At 38.8% G+C, this 26,066-nt stretch overlaps 1 protein-coding gene and 1 non-coding gene across 2 annotated transcripts in view; one reads left to right on the top strand and one right to left on the bottom strand.

Moving 5' to 3' along the window:
* The window catches only part of Scel (sciellin), a 63,498-nt gene that overhangs the window by 15,361 nt on the left and 22,071 nt on the right, over positions 1-26,066 (top strand). The window contains exons 7-11 of the mRNA XM_045146024.1: positions 9,430-9,480; positions 10,441-10,500; positions 22,362-22,421; positions 22,639-22,695; positions 22,847-22,903. Coding sequence (XP_045001959.1) covers positions 9,430-9,480; positions 10,441-10,500; positions 22,362-22,421; positions 22,639-22,695; positions 22,847-22,903 — 285 coding nt within the window. The remainder of the gene's footprint in view (positions 1-9,429; positions 9,481-10,440; positions 10,501-22,361; positions 22,422-22,638; positions 22,696-22,846; positions 22,904-26,066) is intronic.
* Positions 18,427-18,535, bottom strand: LOC123459677. Its single transcript, XR_006636435.1, has one exon. It is a non-coding gene; the product is annotated as a U6 spliceosomal RNA (small nuclear RNA).

Genomic DNA, 26,066 nt, shown 5'->3' with positions numbered 1-26,066 from the left:
TTGATTTCTTCCTTTCCAATTTGTATCCCTTTTATGTGTGTCTCTTGCCTTATTGCTATGGCTAAGACTTCCAAAACTATATTAAATAGAAGTGGAGACAGTGGACACCCTTGTCTTGTTCCTGATTTTAGTGGAAAAGCTTCCAGTTTTTCCCCATTTAGTAATATGTTGGCTGTAGGCTTGTCATAAATAGCCTTTATTATATTGAGATATGTTCCTTCTATTCCCAGTCTCTGTAGGACTTTTATCATGAAGGGATGTTGGATTTTGTCAAATGCTTTCTCTGCATCTAATGAGATGATCATGTGATTTTTGTCCTTCAACCCATTTATGTAATGTATTACATTTATAGATTTGCGTATGTTGAACCATCCCTGCATCTCTGGGATAAAGCCTACTTGGTCAGGGTGAATGATCTTTTTGATATACTCTTGTATTCTGTTTGCCAATATTTTGTTGAGAATTTTTGCATCTATGTTCATGAGGGAGATTGGTCTGTAATTTTCTTTTTTTGTTCTATCTTTGCCTGGTTTTGGTATCAGGGTGATGCTGGCCTCATAGAAGGAGTTTGGTAGGATTCCTTCTTTTTCTATTTCCTGGAAAAGCTTAAGAAGCAATGGTGTTAGCTCTTCCTTAAAAGTCTGGTAAAATTCAGCAGTGAATCCATCCGGGCCTGGGCTTTTTTTAGTTGGGAGATTATTGATAACTGCTCGGATCTCCATGTTTGTTATAGGTCTATTTAAGTGATTAATCTCATTTTGATTTAATTTAGGTAGGTCATATAGATCAAGGAAATCATCCATTTCTTTCAGATTTTCATACTTGGTGGAGTATATGCTTTTATAGTATGTCCCTATAATTTTTTGAATTTCTCTGGAATCTGTTGTGATGTTACCTTGTTCATCTCTGATTTTATTAATTTGTGTCTCTTCTCTCTTTCTTTTGGTCAGATTTGCTAAGGGTTTATCAATCTTGTTTATCCTTTCAAAGAACCAACTCTTTGTTTCATTAATTCTTTGGATTGTTCTTTTTGTTTCTATTTCATTAATTTCTGCCCTAATCTTTATTATTTCTTCCCGTCTACTACTTTTTGGTTTGCCTTGTTCTTCTTTTTCCAAGGCTTTAAGGCGAAGCATTAGGTCGTTTACTTGCGACCTTTCTAATTTCTTAATATAGGCACTTAAGGCTATAAATTTACCTCTTAGAACTGCCTTCATTGTGTCCCAGAGATTTTGGCATGTTGTGTTCTCATTATCATTTGACTCTATAAATTTTTTGATTTCCTTTTTGATTTCTTCATTGACCCACTCATCATTTAGTAGTGTATTGTTTAGCTTCCATGATTTTGTGTATGCTCTATAGCCTTTCTTGCTATTGATTTGTAGTTTAATTCCATTGTGGTCAGATAGAATGCAAGGAATTATTTCAATTTTCCTGAATTTGTTAAGATTTGCTTTGTGTCCTAATATATGGTCTATTTTAGAGAATGTTCCATGTGCTGCTGAAAAGAATGTATATTCTGCAGCCTTTGGATGAAATGTCCTGTATATATCTGTTAGGTCCATATCTTCTATGACCTCATTTAGTCCAGATGCCTCTCTGTTTATTCTTTCCCTGGATGACCTGTCAATTGATGAGAGTGGGGTGTTAAAGTCACCCACCACCACCGTGTTTGGTGTTATCTGTGACCTTAGTTCTAATAGTGTTTGTTTGACGAATTTGGGAGCCCCCATGTTAGGTGCATATATGTTTAGGATTGTAATGTCCTCCTGTTGGAGTGTGCCCTTAATCAATATAAAGTGACCTTCCTTATCTTTTTTGACTAACTTCGGACTAAAGTCCACCCTGTCTGATATTAGGATAGCAACCCCTGCTTGTTTTCTAGGCCCATTTGCTTGAAACACCGTCTTCCAACCTTTCACCCTAAGATAATGTCTATCCTTTGTAGAAAGGTGAGTTTCTTGAAGACAACAAATTGTAGGATCCTGCTTTTTAACCCAGTCTGCAAATCTATGTCTTTTCGTTGGGGCATTGAGACCGTTGATATTAAGAGATATTATTGAAAGGTATGTATTTATGTTTGCCATTTTTGTGTGTGTGTGTGTGTGTTACTGGTTCTACCTGTGCTCTCTTCTGTTAACTGGTATTTGAGTATGGCTGGTTTTTTCTAGGTTCCTTATATGTGTGCTTTTCCTTTTGTTCAGCATGGAGGATTCTATCAAGTATTTTCTGTAGAGCTGGTTTTGTCTTCAGATATTCCTTTAACCTGCTTTTGTCATGGAATGTCTTTATTTCTCCATCTATTTGGATGGATAACTTTGCAGGATAAAGTAACCTTGGTTGACAGTTGTTATCTTTCAGAACTTGGAATATATCACTCCAGGCCCTTCTGGCTTTAAAAGTTTGTGTTGAATAATCTGCTGTAATCCTGATGGGCTTGCTTTTGTAGGTAACTTGATTTTTCTCTCTAACTGCTTTCAATATTTTTTCTTTGGTTTGTGTGTTTGGAAGTTTGAGTATAATGTGGCGAGGAGAGTTTCTTTCTGGGTTTTGTCTGGCTGGGGTTCTAAAGGCTTCCTGTATCTGTATTGGCACCTCTTTCCCAATTTGGGGAAAATTTTCCTCTATGATTTTGTTGAAGATGCCTACTATGCCTCTGGAGTGGAATTCTTCTCCTTCTACTATGCCCTGAATTCTTATATTGGATCTTTTCATAGTGTCCCGAATATCTTGAAATTCCCACTCATACTTTTCTATAAGTTTGTCTTTCTCTTTGTTGGACTGCATTAGGTCTGCCACCTGATCTTCTAGCTTAGATATTCTGTCCTCTCCCTCATCCATCCTACTGGTGAGATTTTCTACAGAGTTTTTTATTTCATTAACTGTGTTCTTCATTGCTAGTAATTCTGACTGGTTTTTCTTTATTATTTCTATTTCTCTATTTATGTCTTGTATTGCCTTCTTTATTTCATTAAATTGGTGTCCTGCCTCTTCTTTGATTCCTTTGATTTCCTCTTTGATTTCCTCTTTGATTTCTTCTTTGATTGTTTTCATGTGTTCTTTGACCTCTTTGAACATATTTATAATTATTCTTTTGAACTCTTTCTCAGGCATTTCCTCTAACTCTTGCTCACTGGAGGACATTTCTGATGCATTAATACTTTTAGGTGGATTTATATCGTCTTGCTTTTTAGTGTTTCTTGTGTTATAATGTATATATTTTTGCATCTTGGATTAAGTTAATGCTTGGATTTTCTAGCTAGCTGTGTATTCTTAGCTGTATCAATTGATTTGGTGTAAAATATTTTCAGGGTAGGACCTTAAGGTATTAGGTGTGGCTCTTAAGACTCTCAGAGTATCTACAAAGATGTTCTTAGGGGTTGAGTTTCCCTGCTATAGGAGTATTCAAGCAGGCTGAGTGGAATAATATACTGGTAGATTCTAAAATTTAGCTAAACACTGTACCCATTCCATCAAAAACAGCCCCGAGTATGTATGCAAGAGTAGTTATTATAATGACCAGATCCTCTATCAACAAAGAGGTTTAGATTTCTGGTCTGTTGAGGTATCCAAGTCAGCTTGTGACCAGGTGAGACCCTTCCCTGGTGCAATCCCAGTTACCTTGGGTGATTGTGGTCTCAGTCAAGTTGCTGCCTGGGTCGTCGGGCTGCTGTTCTGATTTCTGGAGCTGGGCACTTGCTTTTCCTACGGGGCAAACTGAGTCGCTGCCGCCGCCTCTGCAGCTGTTGTAGGTGTCACCGCCGGAGCCCCCACCACTGATGAAGCTGCCGTTGTCGTGTCCACCGCTGCTGCTCACCCCGAAGCCGCTGCTCTCCTGGGTCCGCTGCTGCTGGGGCCACTGGTACCGGTGCTGGAGCCGCTGAAGTTGCTGCCAAATTCTGCTCCTGCTTGGGTCCCGCCGTCAGCCCAGGTTGGCGTGGCCGGGTCCCGGGCCGCTGCTGTGTTCGCTGGAGCTGGGTTCAGGCGGCAGGGGAGGGGAGGGAGCCGCGGCTGTTCTGGTTGTATCGTGTGCTTTTACCTCGCGGTCTGCTCCTCCCTCCGTTGCTCACTGCCACTCTCCCCTCACGTTTCCCGAGTTGCGGAGAGCGCGGTGTGAGGGGAAAATCCCGCACCTGGCTTGTCCTGCGGCTCGAGCCGAGAGTCCGGCGGTTTTCTGCCGCTCCGCGGTTGCGGCGGGTAGCTGAGCCCCCCCCCCCCAGAGCCGCTGTTCCCGCCTGTGCAGGCTCTGGATGCTCTATAACTCTTCCACTTCTCCGCTGCCGCCTCAACTTCCTATACACCTCACTTTTTAGTAAAAGTGTGTATTTTGCTGAGTTTTTTTTGGTCTTCCCCCCCCAGGCTGTTTTGGCGTGGTACCTACGCCGCCATCTTAACCGGAAGTCAAAAGATCATTTTTTTTAAAAGTAGAACTTTATTTTATTTTTTTAAATTTATTTGGGAGATGGAAAGAGGGAGAGAGAGAGAGGGAGAGAGAGGGAGAGAGAGAGAGAGAGAGAGAGAGAGAGAGAGAGAGAGAGAGAGAGAGAGAGAATGGGTGTGCCAGGGCTTCCAGCCACTGAAAACGAAGTCCAAATGCATGTGTCACCTTGTGCATCTGGCTTATGTGGGTACTGGGGAATTGAGTGCCTCATTTAATCTTTAAAGAGACCCAAATCTGCATGACACAATGAAAGAAAACTCTATAACTAACACAGCCAGAGGAAGGAGTTAACAATTCTTGCTGCTCTACTTTTTATTTGAATTCTAAAATCCTGTATTAGAGACTTGGGAAGTATTTCCTAAGGCCAATGCATTCAAATCCCATATACTTCATTTAGAAAACAAACAAAAAAAAAATCATTAAGGGAAAAAAATCAGGGATAATCTGGAATACAGCAGTTGTTTCTGTGGGGTTGTTTTATGATTTGCATGGCGAAAGGTCCACACATTTTTATTACTGTTTTTAGTTTGGGCATCACATCCTCAGACATCTGGATCAAGAAAAAAACTTGGGTCAACATCTGGTTGCTTCCAGATATCTCTATCTTTGATGTTGTATGCTTGAAACTTCAGCAACTTCTTGTTATGCTCTTAGTTGGGTTAGTGAGTGTCAAGAGAGAATATGAAAACACCCTCCTGAGGAAGCCCTTTTTCCCATGTGGTATGCTCTGGAGATCAGAGGAGCATTTGCTGGTACTGGGTATGTGGAAAACACATGCCCATGCGGTAAGGGAGGCAACATTCCACTGAGATCAGAAGCAGACACAGACCGCAGGGCAACAGTAAAATGTTAAAGTGTTTTCAGTGACTGTGTAGACTTTTATATTATAGTCAATATGTCTTACATTTTGCTACATTTCAGAAGTCTATAGGCTTTAATCTTCCTACTTGTTGCGAAACAATCAATCAAAACGTGACATTGCAATACATGATTATCTGAACCAGAAGTTAATACCAGAGTGCACATAGTGGGCTTTAACAAATTGGTATATTCATCTTAATGTAATTTTTTAATAGAAATGCTTAATAAATGTCACCAAAACGTGGATTCTCTAAAGTAAGTTATAATGTTTTACATGTGCTGGATGTCATATTAAGAGAATATGATTTCTGGAATGTTCCATAAGACAAGTATATAGACTAATTAAAAATGTTCTAGAGATCTGCCAATGGCTGTCAGGATAGCAGTAAATGCACCAAAAATAGAGAGAACCTTCTTGAAACATTTTCTAATGGTCAAATGTCTCCAGAATTGACATATTGTTTTACTAAGTCTCAACGAGTTTCAAGGATAAATAAACCCCTGCATATCTGTATGGAACATTTAACAATCTTCAATTCTTTATCATGATCTTAATGAATGCCTACATTATTCTGAGTTTTAATAAATAGTTTTATCTATGTGCTGAAACCTGCCATTAACCTCACCATTGATTCAGTGATTTAAAGGGGCCACAGCCTTGCAATCTGACCCAAGTGACCCCTGAAGTAAACAGAAGTGACCAAGGGTGAGGATTATGTCTTATATCTGTTCTTTCCCATTTGTGGCGCTCATGAGGATAAGTTGGAAATCTTTTGGATTGGACTTAGAAACCCTCACATACTCAGATGCTCATAGCTTCTTGCTGGAGTCTGAGCAAATCCTTCAAGTCCTGAGCTTCAGCTCTTTAATCACAGAAGGAAGACATAATGTTTCCCTCTTTGGCAGGAGAACATTGTAAAGAACCAGTGGAATAAAGGGTGCATAGTCTCTTTAAAGTTAAAAGTGCTGCAGGTCGTGGTGGCACACACCTTTAATCCCAGCACTCGAGAGGCAGAGGTAGGTGGACTGCTTTCAGTTCAAGGTCAGCCTGAGACTACATAGTGAAGCTCAGGTTAGCCTAGGCTAGAGGGAGACCCTACCTCAAAAAAAAAAATAAATAAGTACATTTATTTATTATTAGCTGGGCATGGTGGCATGCACCTTTAATCCAAGTGAGGTAAGAGGATCACTGTGAGCTGAGCATCACCTCTGTCAGTTTGAGTGAGTTCAGATACAGGTTAGTCTGGGTTAGAGTGAGACTCTGCCTTAAAAAAAATAGGAAGTGCTATTAATGGAAGTTTTTATCAAAGCATAGTTGAGTTGTAACTATATCGTTGTAATTACCTTCTTGTTCCTGGGACAAAGCACCTGGCCAAAAGAGCTGATGGGAGGTGTAGCAGTCAGCCTCGGGTTGCTGGGATGAAATTCTAAACCAGTCACAGTTATGGAGGATGGATTCACTTGAACATTACAGTTTCAGGGAAGTTCCATAATAGCAGAAGAAGCTGGCCCACTCTCCCAGGTCCATGCTGAGAGGGAAAAGCAAAAAGCCGCCACCACTACACCAAGCGCACTTCAGGAATTCAGGCAGAACTCCAGCACTTTGCATGTCTTAGGTTGGAATTCAGGTCCACCCTGAGTAACACCTCCTCTAGCCAAGTTACAAACTGGAATAAAACTCCTGAATCTATGGCGGGGGGTGGGGAGGAGGCGAGGAACATCCTTCAAACTACTACAGGAGGAAAGTTTTAGTTTGACTTACAGTTTTGAGGGGAAGATTCATGAGGACAAGGGAAAGCATGGCATGAGTGGAAGCTGAGCATCACCTCTGCCATAGCCAGTAAAAGAAGAGTGAGCTGAACTCTGGCAAGGGGGATCTGGATTTAACACCCCTAAGCCTGTCTTCAACAATATACCTCCTCCAGAAAGGCTCTACCTGCCAAATTGCCACCAGCTGGGGACCAAGCATTCCGAAGACATGAGTTTATGGGGGACATTTGATTTAAAGTACCACATATTATCACTAGATTGGATGCTTAGGGATCCACAGGGTAAGGAATTTTGGTAAATAATTACATTGTTCAGAATCTATTAGTTTAAACCATCAATTTCCCCCCAATTCTAGGGTTTTATTTTGAGAAAACTTAGCCAATATACCAATTATTTTTATGAAGGTTAAAATATTTCCTCTCTTAAGTTACAAGTTTACACCAGTGTTGGTCAGTCAAAATTCAATAGTAAAATTTATTTTGAGCACCTAAATGCTTCAAATCAAAATGGCCAGTTGATCTAATTCTATTTTTACTGCTCATACTTTGTTTTTGTTTAAAGTTATAAAGACCTTAATAACATCGTCAAAGTGAGTTTAGGAACAAGTATGCAAGGGCAAGATTTAATAAGTTTCCCCTTTTTGTTGCATGCTCACCAGTGCTTAAGTTCAGTGAAATCATCATTTAAGTGACTGATACTTTATGCAGTCATTGTCAAGAAAAGCCATGTAATTTTGACTACCTCATATCTAAGATGTGAAAGATTTCCATCAGTTGATTTCCAGAACAATGAAGGCACCTTTGATCAATGTGGCTCACACTGTTTTCTCAGAGAGAAAAGCCATTTTTTTTATTGGTTGGTTGATGTCTTTTCCTTAAGTTGAAGGATGGCACAGGAAATGAAGAGCCCTGGGCTGTAGACCATAGATTCAGGTCCAGAACTGGTCTCAGACTAATCTCTGTTTGGACTTTGATTTTTTTGTTTTTGTTTTTGTTTTTTCAAGGTAGGGTCTCACTTTAGCTGAAACTGACCTGGAATTCACTACATAGTCTCAGGGTGGCCTCAAACTCACAGGGATCCACCAAACTCTGCCTCTGGAGTGCTGGAATTAAAGACGTGTGCCACCACCCTGGGCTTTTGGACTTTGATGTTTGCATCGTTCGACTGAGCTGATGGGGCTGGTTCCTTTCTAGACACAACAGCACTAATTGACTTATTATATTTGTTATTTTCCTGGCTGCTGTGACAACGTACCTGACAAAAGCAACTTAAAGAAGGATGGGCTAATCTGGCTCATGGTTTGAAGGTCCATCATGGAGGGAAGACACACCAGTAGGAACTGAGTCAGCTGGTGGCATTTAATCTGTAGTCGGGAATCAGAGAGTAATGTATGCTAGCGCTTAGCTTGTAGATTGCTCTGTCATTTTTATTTAGTCTGAAATGCCAGCCTTTGAAATGGTGCCATTCATATTTAAGGAGGATCTTCACACTTTAACCAACCTAATCTAGAAACTCACCAGGTGAGCGTAGATCCTATCACGTTGACAATCAACGAACCATCATCACAGTATTAAATTTCAATAAGGTGCTTGCGTCAGTGTACAGCCTGAACATTCTGGAGCTGGTTTACCTTGCTTTAAATTCCAGCTGTTCCACGGCTGGCCATGGGGGGAAATGCTTTTGTCTGTGTCTGGGTTTCTCCCTCTATGAAACTGGGATCATAATACTTCCTGTGTCTTAGAGTGGTTGTGAGGATTGAATTTTTAAATCTCATCAACTACTTAGAACAGTGCCTAACATATCACAAGTCAAAAATAGGGCTGGAGAGATGATTTAGTGGGTGGGGCCTTTGTATGCAAAGCCAGTTTGATTCCCCAGGACCCACATAAGCCAGATGCACATGGGGCGCATGCGTCTGGAGTTCCTTTGCAGTGGCTGGAGGCCCTGGCGCGCCCATTCTCTCTCTCCCTCTCTCTGCTTCTCTCTCTCTCTTTCTCTGCTTCTCTCTCTCTCTCTCTCTTTCTGTCTGTCTTTCTTTCTCTCTCTCTCAAATAAAAAAAGTCAAAAATATTTAAAACTTTCATCATTACACATTACTTCTATACAGTTATAGATCCTGCTTTGAGCTTGGCTTGATGAAAACATGAACAAAACTAAGTTAAATACTCAAATGCAAAAAGACATTCACAAAGTGAATTAGTAGATGCTACCTGTTTTTACATGGGCTAAAAAGGATTCAAGTGATGATGGAATTTTTTAATTAGTAATTATTCATTTGATTCAATATTAAGGTTGAAAAGTATGAAGATGTTTTATTTTAAATGACTCTGTTATTTATTTCAATGTATTATTTTCAGGACACAAGACCTGGACAAATTTATCAAAGTGACACCCACAGTAAACAAAAGGTAAGTTTATGAAGCTACTGAATATTCCTGAGAAATTGTCCAGTTTTCTTTTTTTTTTTTTTAAAGATTATTTGGACTGGAGAATTTGCTTAGTGGTTAAAGCATTTGCCTAAAAAGTCTAAGGACCAAGGTTTGACTCTCTAGAACTGACTTAAATCAGATGCACAAGGTGGCACATGTCTGGAGTTTGATTGCAGTGGATAGAGGCCCAAGCATGCCAATTCTCTCTATTTTGTTCATAAAAAACAAAACAAAACAAAACATGAACAACAACAAAGAAAACAAAAACAGAAAGAATAGGATTATTTGGCTAAGGATATTTTGGAAGGGGATGTGAAAAAAATGAGAACAATATTTTTTGATCTGTAAAAATAATATTTTTATGTTATTATTTCCATTTTTGTCACGATAAGATTATTTAAAGTGATATACTGAAGCTAATTCTATAGAATAACTACTTGAGAAACTTCCTGAGATGGCAATTGCATAAATGGTTAAAACTTTAACTTTGAAGTTACTACATTATAAATTCATAAAACTAAATGCAAAATATCAGTCTTGACTTGAGAGAAAATTGCAACACAAAATTATTATACTTAGAATATTTTTGTATGATGTTGAACTTTCTTCCATTCTTGAGAAATTAAGACCCATTATACATTGAAGAAAAGTTAACCAAAGGAGGGGCTGGAGAATGATAGCTTGGCAGTAGGAAAGTTGGGAGCTAAAGACCAGCCTGATCTACATAGCAACAGCCTATCTCAAACAAACAAACAACCAAACAATTAAATGAATGAAGGAACAAAACAAAAAAGTAGCTAATGAATGTAAAACATAAACCAGTAACACAGTACTGTTTACCCTATACTCTTCCCATTGAATAATTCACAATTGCAGGAAAGAAGCCGGTCATGAAATGGCTGGCTTCCTACTGACTTTGACCTTTTCTTGTTTTGGCAGTGCACAAGGTCTTAATGAACTTATTAATGTAAATCCCCAAGCTGTCAAGAGCACCAGTGGGTAAGAGAAGGGTTTGTTTTAATTATTATTTCTTTATTTTATTTGGTTATCTATCTTCCAAAGGGATGAATAAAAATTATGTAATCAGTCTATGGGCAAATTGATTGTGAGTATTGAAATATCATCACAATTTGTATATGTCCCTAAAATTTTACATGCTAATTACAGTATTCGTAAAAACCACAAAACAAGCACCTGAAAGCCATTTATGATGGGGCCTTTTCCTCTTTCTGCCTGAAGAAAAGCAACTGAGGGAGCTTTTGAGTTGGGAGTAGCAGGAACACAGCTAGCCCGTGATTCTTTTATGCTTTATTTTGTTTCTGTGACATTGATGCTAATACTTTTGCCTCTGAAGTTAAAATTTATTAATGATAGTTCATTTAAAAAAAAACCCTAGCATTTGATTAGATAGATCATTAGCAGTACACTTCCTTGTGAAAATGTATTTTCTGGGAAAGAATGAAAATGTTATGAGGTTCAATATTGTTTAGACTATTTGTGTTTACACAAAAGGTCTGAAACTAACATTTCATAATTTTTAAGTAGTGTTTCTGAGAAAATTAAATTCACTTCTTTGTCGCTATTTAACAACTATTCTTACACTATTTCTTTCTTGTGATCTTAGAGATGTTTCATAATTTCCATTTTATGCTTCTTTGACAGCTATAAATGTCATAAACTTTTAAAGACAAAATAAAGGAACTTAGAAAATCTAGGCATAGTTAATTTGAAAAATTGTGAAAACCACTGTTTCAGTTGAATCTTTTCATTTTGAAGAATAGGCAATAAGAACCCAGAAAGGTCAAGTGTTTTGGCTAGGGTCACAGGAAATATTAGGGGAAGATGATAGTTGTATGATCCCTTCAGCAGTGAATAATTACTGAGCACCTACTGGGCTCCTAGCTATGACTAGGTATCATTTACTTGCATGTTAGGTATAATTATAGGCTGTGGACGCCAAAAAGAGAATTCAGTAGTCATACTCATCTTATTAACAGCAGGCAATTAGCATAGATTAAAGCTAATTATGTACCAGGGGCACAGAGATGTTACTCCAAGACAATAATAGGTTGTCAGTTTCATATATTACATTTTGGTGCACTCATGTTCTGCTTGCTGAATACAGAATGTGCTGTCAGTGAGTTGAATTTAAAGGGAAAAAGTGAAAGTGAAAGGTGTTGTAATAGACATCACACTTAATAATTTCATATTCCAGGTGGTCTGGGGTAGATGCTAGAGACAGACAGAGCTGTGGTTATGGTCCAATCCAAGCTCCTCATGTGCATGTGAGAATATTGAGTTCTGAGGTATTTTCTACGAAATATTGTGATTTCAGACCAACTCTGGTCTTTATACCACACCATATAGACTTTTCAATTTTGAAATAAAAGAAAGTTAAGTAATTACCTCAAGGAATAGTGGAGGCTCTAAGAATGGACTTGTGGCTTTTGTTGTGGGACAACCGGGATATGATTTTTTTAGTGTCCTTACAGGTTCACTTGAAGGATAATTTTGTGGATGACATTAGCACAAGTGTGTGAATGACTACAGAACACTCTAAACCTTGAAACCTCCATCTAACTAATGTCTAAATATCCTAATGCATCTTCCACGAATGTATCTTTAACACGACGTTAATACAAAGAGTAATGAGTAGGAGAAAATTATTTTTCTCTGGATTAAATTTAGATATTAGGCTGCTTTGTTTTCATGGCCCAGACCCTGCAAAAAAAAGTCAATGTATTTGTTGTTTATTGTTCATGGTTTCTGAGATTTTAGTAATACATGTTACTTTTTTTCAAAATTGGGTAGGCCATAGCATGAGTCTATGCTTTCTGAGCTCATGTTTCTCAAATTTTGGATCACTGCCTGTGAAAAAGCTTTATGACTAATTTAGTCAGTGACAATCAGTTCACCTCAATTAGAATGAATCAAATAGAAAATACAAATGTTCTTATGTAGTAAAGGAATTATTTGTCTGCCTCAAAAAGAGAGTGTACTGAGCTGTGGTGTAAAATGTATTTTTTATTGGGCTTTATGAAACAGTGGTTTGGATATTACTGCTCAAGGTTATATGAACAAACATCTTTCTGCTCAGTAGATTTAGTCAAAAGGGGAGTGTCTGTGTTTGGTTTTGCATTGTCTATGAGGCTTATTCTAAAATATGCATGTGAGTATCATCTATGGTCATATTAAAATACATTGTGATTAATTTTGCATGTAAACAAGTTGTGACTTTTCAACACATCCTCCCCTTTACAAGGTTTTATTCCTTGTTATTTTTTCTTTCAATATAATAAGCTAACTTCACATTAAGCATTGGTATCATTCTTGCATAGTTTATTTAATATCATTAATTGTGTGTGTGTGTGTGTGTATGTGCTAATGTGTGCACATGTGTGAACACTCACTTGCTACTTATGTTCAGGTGGAGGTTAGAGGATAACCTTGGGATGTTAGTCCTCTTATTTCCACAATTTATTTTCTTTGTTCTTTTATTAAGTAGAACCATTGTATGGACACGTCACATGCTAGCACAATCATTTCTCTCCTCCCTGCCCTTATTCTCCTGAGCGCCCCCTCAGTGGGATTGCTGGTATTACCACGGGTTTGTGGATTATGAGATGTGAGAACATGAGTCAGTCATTGTAAGGGTGAGGCAATGGCTCTGGACATTCCTCTCCACTCTGTGGCTCTTACCATCTTTCCACCCCCTCTTCTGACAAAACCCCTGAGCTGTGGTGGCTGTGTTTAAAGTCTAATTCAGTGTTGTCCTCTCAGCATTTAGGCTTTGGTACATTTTAAGTACCCTCAGTATCTGTCTCCATCACCCTGCTACAGGCTGTCAGGCTTGACATGGAGGCAGCACTCTTGCTCATTTCACCAATTCCTCTGTAGTTTCACCTGGGGCCTGGCTGATGTGCAAGGGATGGTTTATTTCCTAGATTTTTTCTGCTTTCTGAAACAGCAAAGCAGATTTTCCAAGGGAGAATGAGTTCAGTACAGGTTAAATGGGACAAGAATTGTATAGCAGACAGCTTCAAGTTCACTGAGATGAACTTCCAGACCAGGGACAGTTATGGAGGAAGGGATATTTATTGAAGCCTACAGATCCAGGGGAAGTTCCATAAATAGCAGAAGAAGCTGGCCTGCCTTCACAGGACCAAGCAGAGAGAGAGAGAAGCACAAGCCCAAAAGCCAAAAACCACACAGCATACTTTAGGAACTCCAGCTAGGCACATTTTACATATCTTTAGATTGAAATAAGAAACCCACCACCACACCTTAAGATCCACCCAGTGACACTGCCTCCAGCTAGGTGGCTGCTGATGCAAACTACAAACAAATAAAAAACTGAATATATTGGGGGGCTATCTATTCAAACCACCACACATTGTTAAGAGAGATTTTGATGGGTATAGCCTCTCTTTTGGCCCAAGACTAGTGGGAGCTTCTCATTGGAATCCGTGATGCTGGTCTCCATAGAATTCTGACTCAGTTCCCAGTTCCAGCTATTGGTTCCTTTCCACTGAGCCAATCTCTTAGCCAATCAGAAAGCCACTGGTTACTCACCTTTGCTGGGTGCCACCATTGCACAGATGTGTACATCTTGTCAGTCTGGTTGCTTTTGTATGGCAGTGTGCCTTGCTAGAACAGAATATTGTTGGCCATTTTCCTCAGCAGCTCCATGTAGCACTTTGCAGTACTATATGGGCAGGCCACCTGGGAGCTGGCTTCCTTCGGGTTCCATCTGGATCACTCAATGTTTTGTGTCAGCAGCACGTGGTGTCTTCAGCAATAGGGTCTTACCTTTTACGTCAGGCAGGTAATCAAGTGCTTTGACAGAAGCCTGTCTTGTTTTGGGGACCTTGTAGGTCTCTCCAATCAACAGCTCAGTGTGGGTTGTAACAGATTTCTGGAACTGGTCATTCCAAGCTAGAGCCAAATGTTTTAGGGTTTAGCTTTCTCCAAACCTCTCCAGGGCCCTTCTTACCAAACAATCCCGATATAGTCCTATTATGGGTTATATCTTTTAGTCTTCTATCCAGGAGAAATGTTTCTATGGTAGCAGTTCATTTTGGATTAAGGTTTGTGTGTATCTCTCCCCTACCCTCCAATTCCCCTTCCCTAAACATTTCCATCCCTGTTTCTCTGTCCCTTGAGTAGCCTGCCAGGTATGCCTGCAATTCAAGCTGTTCTGAGTTAGGAGCCACAGATGATGGAGAACACGTGGTGTTTGTCGTTATGTGCTTACGTGACTTCACTTAGTATGATGTAGTCCAAGTCTGTTCATTTTTCTAATTATATAATTTTTCATTACAGTTCAGTAGAAATCCATTGTATATATGTATCACATCTTCAGTATCCAATCACCAGACAATGGGCATCTAGGTTGCTTATTGTTCTTTGCCATTGTGAATTGAGCAGCTATAAACATGGGTGAGCAAGTTACTCTACAGTAAAGGTGGAGCCTTTAGGGTCGATGTCCAGTGGAGGAATGGCTGGGTCACTTGGTAGCTCTATTTTCCAAGTTTTCAGGAGTCTTTATATTGATTCTATAGTGTTTGTACAAATTTACCCTCCCACCAGCAGTGAATGAGGATTCCTCTTTCCCCACATCCTCACCACATTTATTGTCATTTGATTTTTTAATGTTTGACATCCTGACTGGAATAAGGTGGAATCTCATAGTTGTTTTAATTTGCATTTCTGTGATGGGTAAGGATGTTGAACATTTTCTTAAGTGAGTATTAGCCATTTGTATTTCTTCCCTTGAGAATGCCCTATTAAGTTCTCTGCCCCATTTTTTGTTTGTTTGTTTGTTTGTTTTTAACTGCTTAGTCTTGCAATTCTTTGTAGATTCTTGATGATAGTCCTCTGTCAGAGGTATAGCTGGTAAAGATTTTCTCTCATTCTGTGGGTAATCTGTTGACTCTGTTTATAGTATGTTTGTCTGTACAAAAGCTTTTCAGCTTCATGAGATCCCACTGATTGAGTGATTAGTTAATTTCCTGGGTATTGTTCAGGAAGTCTTTCCCCACTCAAATATTGTGGACAGGTCCCCCTGTTTTTTCTTCTAGGCAATTAAGAGTTTCAGGTCTTATGGTGGGGCCTTTTGTGCATGGTGAGAGGATTGTGTCTAGTTTTATTTTTCTCTATGTGGATATGCAATTTTGCCAGCACCATTTGTTGTAGATGCTGTCTTTTCACCACTGTATGTTGTTGGCTCCTTGGTCAGAGACCAAATAGCTATAGTTTCTTGGACTAAGAACTGGATCTTCAATTCTGTTCCATTGGTCTGTGTCTGTTTTTATGCCAGTACCATGCTGATTTTATTACTATGGCTTTGTAGTATAACTTTAGATTGGGTATGGTGATACCTCCAGAGATGTTTCTTTTGCTGAGGATATATTTGGGTATCTGAGTCCTGTTGCCATTCCATAGAAAATTTGAGATTGTTTTCTCTTTTTAAAATATTTAAAAATATTTAAATATTTTAAAAAATATTTAATATTCAATATTTAAAAATATTTAAAATATCTTATTTAAAAATATTTTATTTATTTATTTTAGAAAGGGAGAGAGAGAGAGAGAGAATGGGCATGCCAGGGCCTCTAGCCACTGTAAACGAACTCCAGATACAGGTGCCACCTTGTACATCCAGCTTATGTGGGTCCTGGGGAATCAAACTGTGATCCTTTGGCTTTGCAGGCAGGTGACTTAACTTCTAAGCCATTTCTCCAGCCCTGAGATTGTTTTTTTCTATCACTGTGAAGAATGATGCTGGGACTTTTATTGGTATTACATTGCATCTGTATAGTGCTTTTGGTAGGATTTCTACTTTCACAATATTAATTCTATCTATCCAGGAACATGGGAGGTCTTTCTGTCTTGTCATGTCCTCCTCAATTTCTTCCTTGAGTGCTATGTTTTCAGTATATTGGTCTTTCACATTCTTGGCTAGTGCTAGTTTTAAAAAAATATTTTATTTTATCTATTTATGTATTTGATAGAGAAGGAGAGAGAGAGAGAGAGAGAGAGAGAGAGAGAGAGAGAGAGAGAGAGAGAGAGAGAGAAAGAAAATGGGCACACCAGGACATCCAGCCACTGCAAATGAACTCCAGATGCGTATGCACCTCGTGCATCTGGCTAATCTGGGGAATTGAACCTGGGTCCTTTGGCTTTGTAGGTAACCGCCTTAATTAACTGCTAAGTCATCCCTCCAGTCTGGCAAGTGCTATTTCAATGTACTTTATTTTTTTGTGGCTATTGAAAATGAGACAGCCTCACTGATTTTCCCTGAATGCTTATCTTTCGAATATAGGAAGGCTACTGATTTTTGTGGTTGATTTTGTATCCTGTGACTTTGCTGAAGGAATTTGAAATCACCTTTACAAGTTTTATGGTAGAGTCTCTTGGGTCACTTATGTATAGGGTCATGTTGTCTGCAAATCAGGCTAGTTTGACTTCTTTCTTTCCATTCTGTATCCCTTTTATTTCTTTCTCTTGCCTTATACTTGGGCTAGGACTTCTAGTACCATGGTGAAAAGCAGTTGTGAGTGTGGGCACCTCTGTATTGTTCCCAATCTTAATAGTATGGTTTGAACTTTATGTTCTTTGTACATAGCCTTTATTATGTTGAGATCTAAACCCTCTATGCCTAGACTCTCCACTGTTTTGATCATGAAGTGATGTTGTCTTTTGTCAAAGGCCTCTGCAACTATTGAAATGATCATGTGGTTCTTGTGTTTGAGTTTATTTATGTGGTGTATTACATTAATTGATTTCCATATGTTGAATGATCCCTGCATCCTTGGGATGAATCTTTCCCGGTCAAGTTGGATGATGCTTTTGGTGCATTGTTAAGTTCAATTTGTGAGGAATTTTTTCAGGATTTTTGCTTGTAAGTTTGTCAGTGATGTAGGTTCTTGTTGTATCTCTGTCTGGCTTTGGTATTAAGATGATACTAGCTTCATAGAATGAGTTGGAGAGCTTTCCCTGTTCTCTGACTATATTGAAAAGCTTGAGAAAAATGGTTTCAGTTCTTTGATGAACATTTGATAAAATTCAGCGGAGACTCTATGAGGTCCTGGACTCTTCCTTTGGGGAGGTTTTTTTTTATTACATTTTCACTCTCAATGGATGTAATAGCTTTGTTTAGGAGGTCAATCTTCTCTGGACTTAGTTTTGATAAGTGGTATATATCTAGGAATTCCTCCATTTCTGTCAGGTTATCCAATTTTGTGGAGTAGAGATTTGGAAAAAATGTCCTGATGATTATTCCAATTACATTGATGTTTGTTGGGACCTCTCCTTTTTTATTTCTAATTTTGTTAATTTGAGACTTCTCTTTTTATCAGTTGATCAAATAGGACAGGGGTTTATTGATCTTGTTTATTTTTTCAAAGAACCAGCTCTTCATTTGGTCAATTTTCATAATTGTTTTCTTAGTTTCCAATTCATTCATTTCTGCTCTAATCTTAATTATTTCTTTCCACCTGGAACACTGAGGGTTGGATTGTTCTTGTTTTTCCTGTGTTTCTAGGTGGTGGTTAGGTTACCGAAATCTCTCTGTATTTGTTATGAAGGCATTTAATGTTACAAATTTTCCCCTTAGGACGGCCTTCATTGTGTCCCAAAAGTTTTGGTATGCTGTGTTTTCATTATCATCCAGTTCAAGAAATTGTACAATTTCCTTTTTGATTTCTTCCATGACCCATTCATTGTTTAATAGCATGTTTTTCAGTCTCCATGAGCTGGTGCAGTTTCTGTTGTTCGTCTTGTTAATTTCTAGCTTTAAAGCACTGTGGTTCATTATGATGCAGGAAGTTATGTCAATTTTCCTGAGTTTATGGAGGCATGCTTTGTTCTCTAATATCTGATCTATTTTGGAGAATGCTCCCTGGGCTGATGAGAAGAATGTGTAAAAATATGGAACACTTCACAACTTCCTGTGTCATCCTTGAGCAGGGGCCATGTTAATCTTCTCTGTATCATTCCAAGTTTTAGTAGTATGTGCTGCCAAAGTGACCACTCCACAGTTTTTTTTAAACAACATTTATTTCATTTATTTATCTGTATGTGTTTGTGTGTGTGTGTGTGTGTGAAAGAGAGAGAGAGAGAGAGTTGCGGCGGGGTGGGGGGAGAGAATGGGCATACCAGGGGCTCAAGCCACTGTATACAAACTCCAGAGGCATGTACTACCTTGTGTATTTGGCTTATGTTGGTACTGGGGAATCAAACCTGGGTCTTTGGGCTTCATAGGTAAGAGCCTTAACTGCTAAACCATTTCTCCAGCCCATCCACCATTTTTTGACACAGGGTCACATTTTTTTTTTCTCTTTTGCTTCTCGGAATGTTAATTTAGTTGGCCATGCGAGCTTCATGATTCTTCTGGCTGTACCTCCTGGTGCCATAGGTGCTTTGCAGTTGCAGACATATATGCACCTGGCTTTTTACATGGATGCTTGGGACTTGAACTCTACTCATAGACTTGTGAAAAAAAGAGCCTTTAACTGCTGAACCATCTGCCTAGCCCCACAATACAGTTTTCATAATGGACATCTACCTTCTAGTATGTCATTTAATCATCACAGCATCCACTCTATAGCAGACTTTCAATTAATTAATTCAAGAAAATTACATTCCAGGTAGTTGGCATTCGACAACCTCTTTTAAAAGTCATATTTATAGATACCAGTAGCTTACTTAATTGAGGAGGTTATTCTTGAAGATTTTCAAACTAGTGTAAATTTGGGTAAAGAGTTCCCATGTAGCATAGAGATATGAGCTCTATGATATATCTCAGTTGATGGAAGCCATAAGTACATTCCATGAAAAAGCTGGGGGCTGGGGGAGGGGTGTGTAGACCTTTGCTTAGACATTGTTGCTGACTCAGGTCTAACTGGCTGCCTTCCAGCTTGTAACTCCACATCAATCATCTCAACTAGGAAAATATGTTTTTATTATTATTATTTTTTAATCAAAGGAAAGGGGCTGTTGAGGGGAAGGAGGCACAGGCAAGTTGTTGCCACAGATGTTGCTGGAAGAATATACATCACTCCTGCAATCCCTTGCTATGGCTCCTACCATGTGATTCTCTGAGTACATATATTTTAAGTATTTAGACTTAATAAGTAATGCAATTAAAAAAAAAAAAACAGGCAACATGGAGCTAGGGAGATGGCTCAATGGTAAAAGGAGCTTGTTTGACCTGCCTGCCAACTGGAATTCAGACCTCCAGCACCCACACAAAGCCAGATATGCAATGATGCATGCACCTGTAACCCCAATGTGCCTACATCAATGGGAGATGGAATCAAGGGGATCCTGAATGGGGGCAGTTAGTCTGGCTTTCTCGGCAGAAAGCAAAACCACACAAAAGACCAGAGTCTCAGACCAGGTGAAAGAAGATCACGAACACTTTGAAGTTATCCTCTGACCTCCACACATATCATGGCATGTGCATGCCTATACACACATACATGCATACTTGCACATTATAAAGTAGGCAAGTGATCTTAACTGACACTTCTTTTTAAAAGAAGCACAAATGCCTAATAAATATATGGAAATATACACAACGTATTTAATCAGAGAAATGTAAATCAAAACTAAGTTTCCATCTCACGCCAGGCAAAATGTTTATCACCAAAATAAAACAACAAGTACTAGTGAGGACGAGGAGTACGGGCATCCTTGTACTCTGTAGTACTTTAAATGAATTCAGCCACTGTGGAAATCAGTGTAAAGCTTCTTGAAAAGGCTGAAAGTAGAACTACTGGACAATCCACCTTTACCACACTTGGGCATAGATAGGAAAAGCACGCGGTTAACTTACCAAACAGATCCTATGACCAAATGAAATAGGCTTGTATTTCGGTGAATTCCAAACCAAAATAACCAAAAAAAAAAAAAAAAAAAAAGTGAAAGAGATAGAGAGAGAAAAGAAAGATGATTTACAAATACTTCTGAGTACGCTCTGCTTCTTTTCTCAAACAGCTTTAGCTTGGGCCAATGGAAAGGTTATTTTGAAAATGCACCACTACGGCATTTGTCCCTAAAGTTTCCAGCTTTCCTACCTCACTTAGCTGCGAATAGTACCTACACACCCCTATGTATTGTGACACTATTACAGTACTGGATGTAGAATCAGCCTAGCTGCCCGTGAACAGTTGACAAGGATAAAGAAATGTGACATTATATGTATCCACATAGGAATATATATGAGTATAATTCAATGTAGCTATATCATTGGCAGGAAAATGGCTGGAACTAAAAGACATCCTGTTAAGCAAAATAAGCCGAACACAGAAAGACAAGTCACGTATGTTTTCTTTCATATGTGGAAACAAAACAAAAAGGTGCTGACAGCAGAAGCTGGATCTAGCGAGGAGAAGAAAGAGGGAGGGAAAGAGAGTTTATGAAGAGATGCAGACATAATCAGATAAGCACGTGCATGGAAAAGAGACAATGATGTATATTAATTTATCCAATCAGTGTGTGCTAATAATTATAATTAAAAAATATAAAGAGTTTAGAGGGATGCTTTAGAAAATAGCCACTTTCTGCTTCTAATACTGGGATTATACCAAGGTAGTGAATAACAGTGAACCATATGGGAGAGAATACTGTTATGGGACTGAGAAAAAAAAAATCAGTAGAATTTCAAATAAGAAATGGATGGTCAGAATATTTAATTTTACTATGAAGAGCTGAGTTCATTTCAGTTTTGCAGTTATCATGGAACAAAGGAAAGTCAGTCTAAAAAACATTTTATTCAAGAAAATGAAAGAAAGAGGGAGGGAGAAAGAGAGAGAATGGGTATGTCAGGGCCTTTAACCACTACAATTGAACTCTGGTCCTTTTGGCTTTGCAGGCAAGCACCTTAACCGTTGAGCCATCTCTTTACCCCAAAATTCAGTTTCTTTCTTTTCCAGATATATGTTCAGAATAATCTTGGTTTTAGAATGTATTTTTAATTTGTGTGTGTGTGTGTGTGTGTGTGTGTGTGTGTGTGTGTGTGTGTGCATTCTAAGGTGCATGAACGCCATGGCAGATGAGTGTAGGTCAGGGCACAACCTTCAGGTGTTGGTTCTCTCCTTCCACCTTGTTTGAGCCAGAGTTTCTTTTCTTTTTGTTTTGTCACAGGAAAGGCTAAACTAGCTAGCTGGTGAGTTTTAGAATTTCCTTGGCTCCAGCTCACAAGGCCATAGCTGAGCTGGGATTACAGGGGTGTAATTATAGAGAGGTTCCACTTTGCATCAGGCTTTGTGTGGGGGATGGAGACCATACTTGGCTCGGCAGGCCTGCGCAGCAAGTGCCTTTAAACCATGGGGCCATCCTCTCAGCTTGTGTCTTCTAAAATATTACTATCCTAGGTTGAGCGTGATCGTTAAACTGGGAAGGCCACGAGGACCACTTTGCTTGTGTGTGTGTGTGTGTGTGTGTGTTGTTGTTGTTGTTGTTGTTGTTTGAGGTAGGGTTTCATTCTAGCCCAGGCTGACCTGGAGTTCACTATGCAGTCTCAGGGTGGCCTCAAACTCACGGCGATCTTCCTACCTCTGCCTTCCACTTCGTGTCTTTATAACATTGAATCATTCAAGCGTGAACAATAGTCACAAGACATTGTGTGAGAGCTCTCAGCCTGGGTACCTTTGTCAGTTGCTCTGGCCAATAAAGTATGTGAGGTCAGAGTAGCTTTTCTTCTTCCAGGACAGCTCTGTCTGCCCTGGATTGGACAGAAAACACATTTGATGGCTGTCTGTACCAAATAATATGTCACACAGTATAATTCTTTCCTCCGACTTACTGTGACCCTAATCCCTACTACCTCTAACTTTTATCTCTTTTCTTTAAAGAAATCAAGATCTTGATAAGTTCATCAAAGTGAATCCTGAGATTCTCACAACCAACCAAAGGTAATGAGACTGTGATATTTTTAACATGCCTTAGCTCAGGAAGAATCTTTTACTTATTATTATCTTTATTATTAACATTTTAGTATTATTTTATTTTTATTAAGAAGATTTGTGACCTTGATCTTACTAAAAGTACATTGTTATTATTACTATTATTATTGCTATTATTATTATCATTTTCAATCTTAACTTGATCTCTCTACCCCTCTGTTTACAGAAACCAAGATCTGGTTAACACCAAAGTGAGTTCTGTCATGATTGGAAGTACTCAAAGGTAATCAAATAAAAGTAGTCAGTTCATATTCTCATCTGTTCTGCTTCCCTTGGATGAAGTGGATTTTTTTTCACAATTGCCTTATTGGTTTAGCATAACCCCAAATCCATATTGTTAACCCAGACCTTTTTTTTTTCTCTCTTTCAAACAGCCAACACTTGGACAATCTTATTAAAGTTAGACCTTCAGCTCCAACAAACACTAATCGGTAAGAGACTTTGCCTGACTGATTCTGGCGTATCCCGAAGGTCGCAGGGTAGGAGTTTTCTTTCTTCTATTGTCCTTTAGTGTCGCAAGCACAGACCTATTTATAACCGTGTGTCGCTTGTCAACAAGGAAACATATTGCACTCTGCTGGAGCCAAGTGTTTGGTTTTGAAATCAGTTCTGGGCTACTTACTTTTACTGAGACAAGTTAATGTTTGTTAAGTATAAAAGATTGTTTCAACACTGAGATGAAAATGGATAAAACAAGATGAGAAGAAAAAGAAGACTTTTGAACAAGTTGAACCAACTTGGAAAGGAAACTTAGGTTTGGCACAGCCCCAGAGGCACAGCTTGTCTTGCCTCACAAAATAGCACAACAGATTTGTTTTTTGTTTTTTTTTTCTTTTAGTTTAGTTTTTTTTTTTTTCTAGGTAGGGTCTCACTCTAGCCCAGACTGACTTGGAATTCTCTATGGAGTCTCAGGCTGGCTTCAAACTCACGGAACTCCTCCTACCTCTGCCTTCCGAGTGCTGGGATTAAAGGCGTGCGCCACCACGCTGGCACACAACGGATTTTAACCATGAACTTCCACCTTGAGACTTGAGGGTTCTCTGTAATTTGCTATTTTTTACAAATTTTATTTGTTTATTTAATTTATATTTTTGAGAGATGAGACAGAGGAAGAGAGAGAGACAGAGAGAGAGGTTGGGCATACCAGGACCTTGCAGCTGTTGTGAATGAACTCCAGATCCACATGTCCCCTGTGGGCATGTGTGGCGTTGCACGGTGTGTCACTGTGTGTCTGGCTATGTGGAACCTGGAGATTTGAACATGCATCCTTAAGCTTCATAGACAAGCACCTTAACTAGCCCTAATTTGGTATTTTTAAAAAAAATTTTGTTCATTTTTATTTATTTATTTGAGAGTGTCAGAAAAAGAGAGAAAGAGGGGAGAGAGAGAGAGAGAGAGAGAGAGAGAGAGAAAGAGATTGAGAGAATGGGCATGCCAGGGCCTCCAGCCACTGCAAACAAACTCTAGATGTGTGTGCCCCCTTGTGCATCTGGCTAACCTGGGTCCTGGGGAATCAAACCTTGAACTGGAGTCCTTAGGCTTAACAGGCAAGCGCTTAACCACTAAGTCATCTCTCCAGCCCCAATTTGGTATTTTTATGTTAGCATTTTCACTCACAGTACTTTATTAGTAGGGAAAGAAGTAACAGATAATTGACCAGTGTGCCCTGCATTAGAAGTCCAGTTGTTCTTGAAATTTCATCACAATAAATCACAGGGAGTTATAGCCATTAAAATTGCTAATTATATGTTATATTTAAAATTTCTAACTTGTCTATGGACTTGTTGATTTCATTAATATAAAATCTTTAAAAAAGCTTTTATTGAAGCAAATTATGAAATTATATGTTTGTTTGTATTTTTTTCATTGTGAACCTTGTAATTTAATTATATGTGTGACAAAGTATTTTCTTTTTTTTATTAATTAGTTTTGTATTCAATGAACACAGTCAATTTGGTACCATTGTTAGGCTCATCCATGTCCTATCCCCTCCCCCTGGCCCCTCCTAGTTGAGGTATATGGGTCATGCATTCTGGAGTTAGCCCACAGTTATGGGAAGGATAAATGTCTCTGCATATCGTGACCCAACATGTGGCTCTGACATTCTTTCCACCCCCTCTTCCACAAAATTTTCCTGAGCCATGTTGGGTTCATTTTTGGTCTGCTTCAGTGATGAGGTATTGGGGGCCTCTGGGTCTCTGAATATCTGATTTGGCAGGAGTTGATCTTTCTCTGTGTTGATCTCCTTCACCCTTGTGCTGGTACCCGGTTCACCAAGAAAACAGCACCCTTGCTTGTTTTGCCAATTGTTCTTAGTTTCAGCCAGGGCCGAGGAATTGTATCAGTTTATTTATATATTTTTTTTACTGAATTCAATATTTCTTTCAAAAAGAAAAATATTCCTTTTGAATTACAGTCTGATTGATGCCTAAGATTTGGTTTTTGATGTAAAGTAAATATATTAGTAATTTTTTATTATCAACTTCCATAAGTATTAACAATCTACCATGATCATATTTACCTCCCAGCACTTTTCCTTTTCTCCTTTCCAAATCCTCCCTCCACTGAATTCCTTCTACTTGTTTTTTCAGTAGATATAGGGGTAAATTTTTACATGAAATCTCTTAATTTTGTAAATGAACTTTACACAAAAACAAATCAAATTAGCAATATAGAAAGAAACATTCTTTATTAACCAACACCTTCTCCACTCACAAGAGAGGAAGGGCAGTTAGGATTGGGCTAATAACTTTCTCTTATCAGAGCTGATCGTAGGAGAACTTGTATAATAAGAAGCACAATTTCTTGGATCCAATAGTCTCCATATTTTTCCTTAATCTCCTCTGTAAAAGAGTGTTATATTCCTTAATGTGGCAGTGGAAAATGCAGTAGCTATCATAACAGGAATAAATTCTTTTATTCCAAATGTTCCTTCATTTCACATGATACATGATTCATACTTTTCCCAAAGCATTTTGAAATCAACATTTAAAAATTTGTGGTCTGGAGAGATGGTGTTGCAGTCAGGTTCGCATTGCTGGCAGAAAACATTGACCAAGAGCAGCTTATGGGAAAACAGGTTTATTTTGGTTTATGGACTTGAGGGGAAGCTCCATAATGGCAGGAGAAAACAATGGCATGAGCAGAGGGTGGACATCACTTTTTGGCCAACATCAGATGGACAATAACAGTAGGAGAGTGTAACAAACACTGGCAAGGGGAAACTGGCTATAATTCCCATAAGCCTTCCACCAACAATATACTGCTTCCAGGGGGCGTTACTTTCAAACCATCACATTCCACCACTGGCCCCCGTAAACAGATAACCATCCACAAAGCACTATGCAATGCATTCAGTCCAACTTTAAAAGTCCCTATAGTTTTTATCAGTTCTAATGATCTTAAACATCCCCATAGTCCAAAATATTTTAATTGATCCATCATACCAAAATATTCCCCCCAAAACTCATAATGACACAGAATAAACCTTCACACCACAAAGATGGCATTGGGTATAACAAAGAAATATTCAACCAATACAAGATTTAAAACAACCCGGTCAGACATCAAACTCTGTAGCTCCAAGTCCAGCAA

Source organism: Jaculus jaculus, chromosome 3, assembly GCF_020740685.1.
Source record: "Jaculus jaculus isolate mJacJac1 chromosome 3, mJacJac1.mat.Y.cur, whole genome shotgun sequence".
NCBI lineage: Eukaryota > Metazoa > Chordata > Mammalia > Rodentia > Dipodidae > Jaculus > Jaculus jaculus.
Note: the sequence above shows the minus strand (reverse complement) of the source record. Positions and strands in the feature narration are given on the sequence as shown.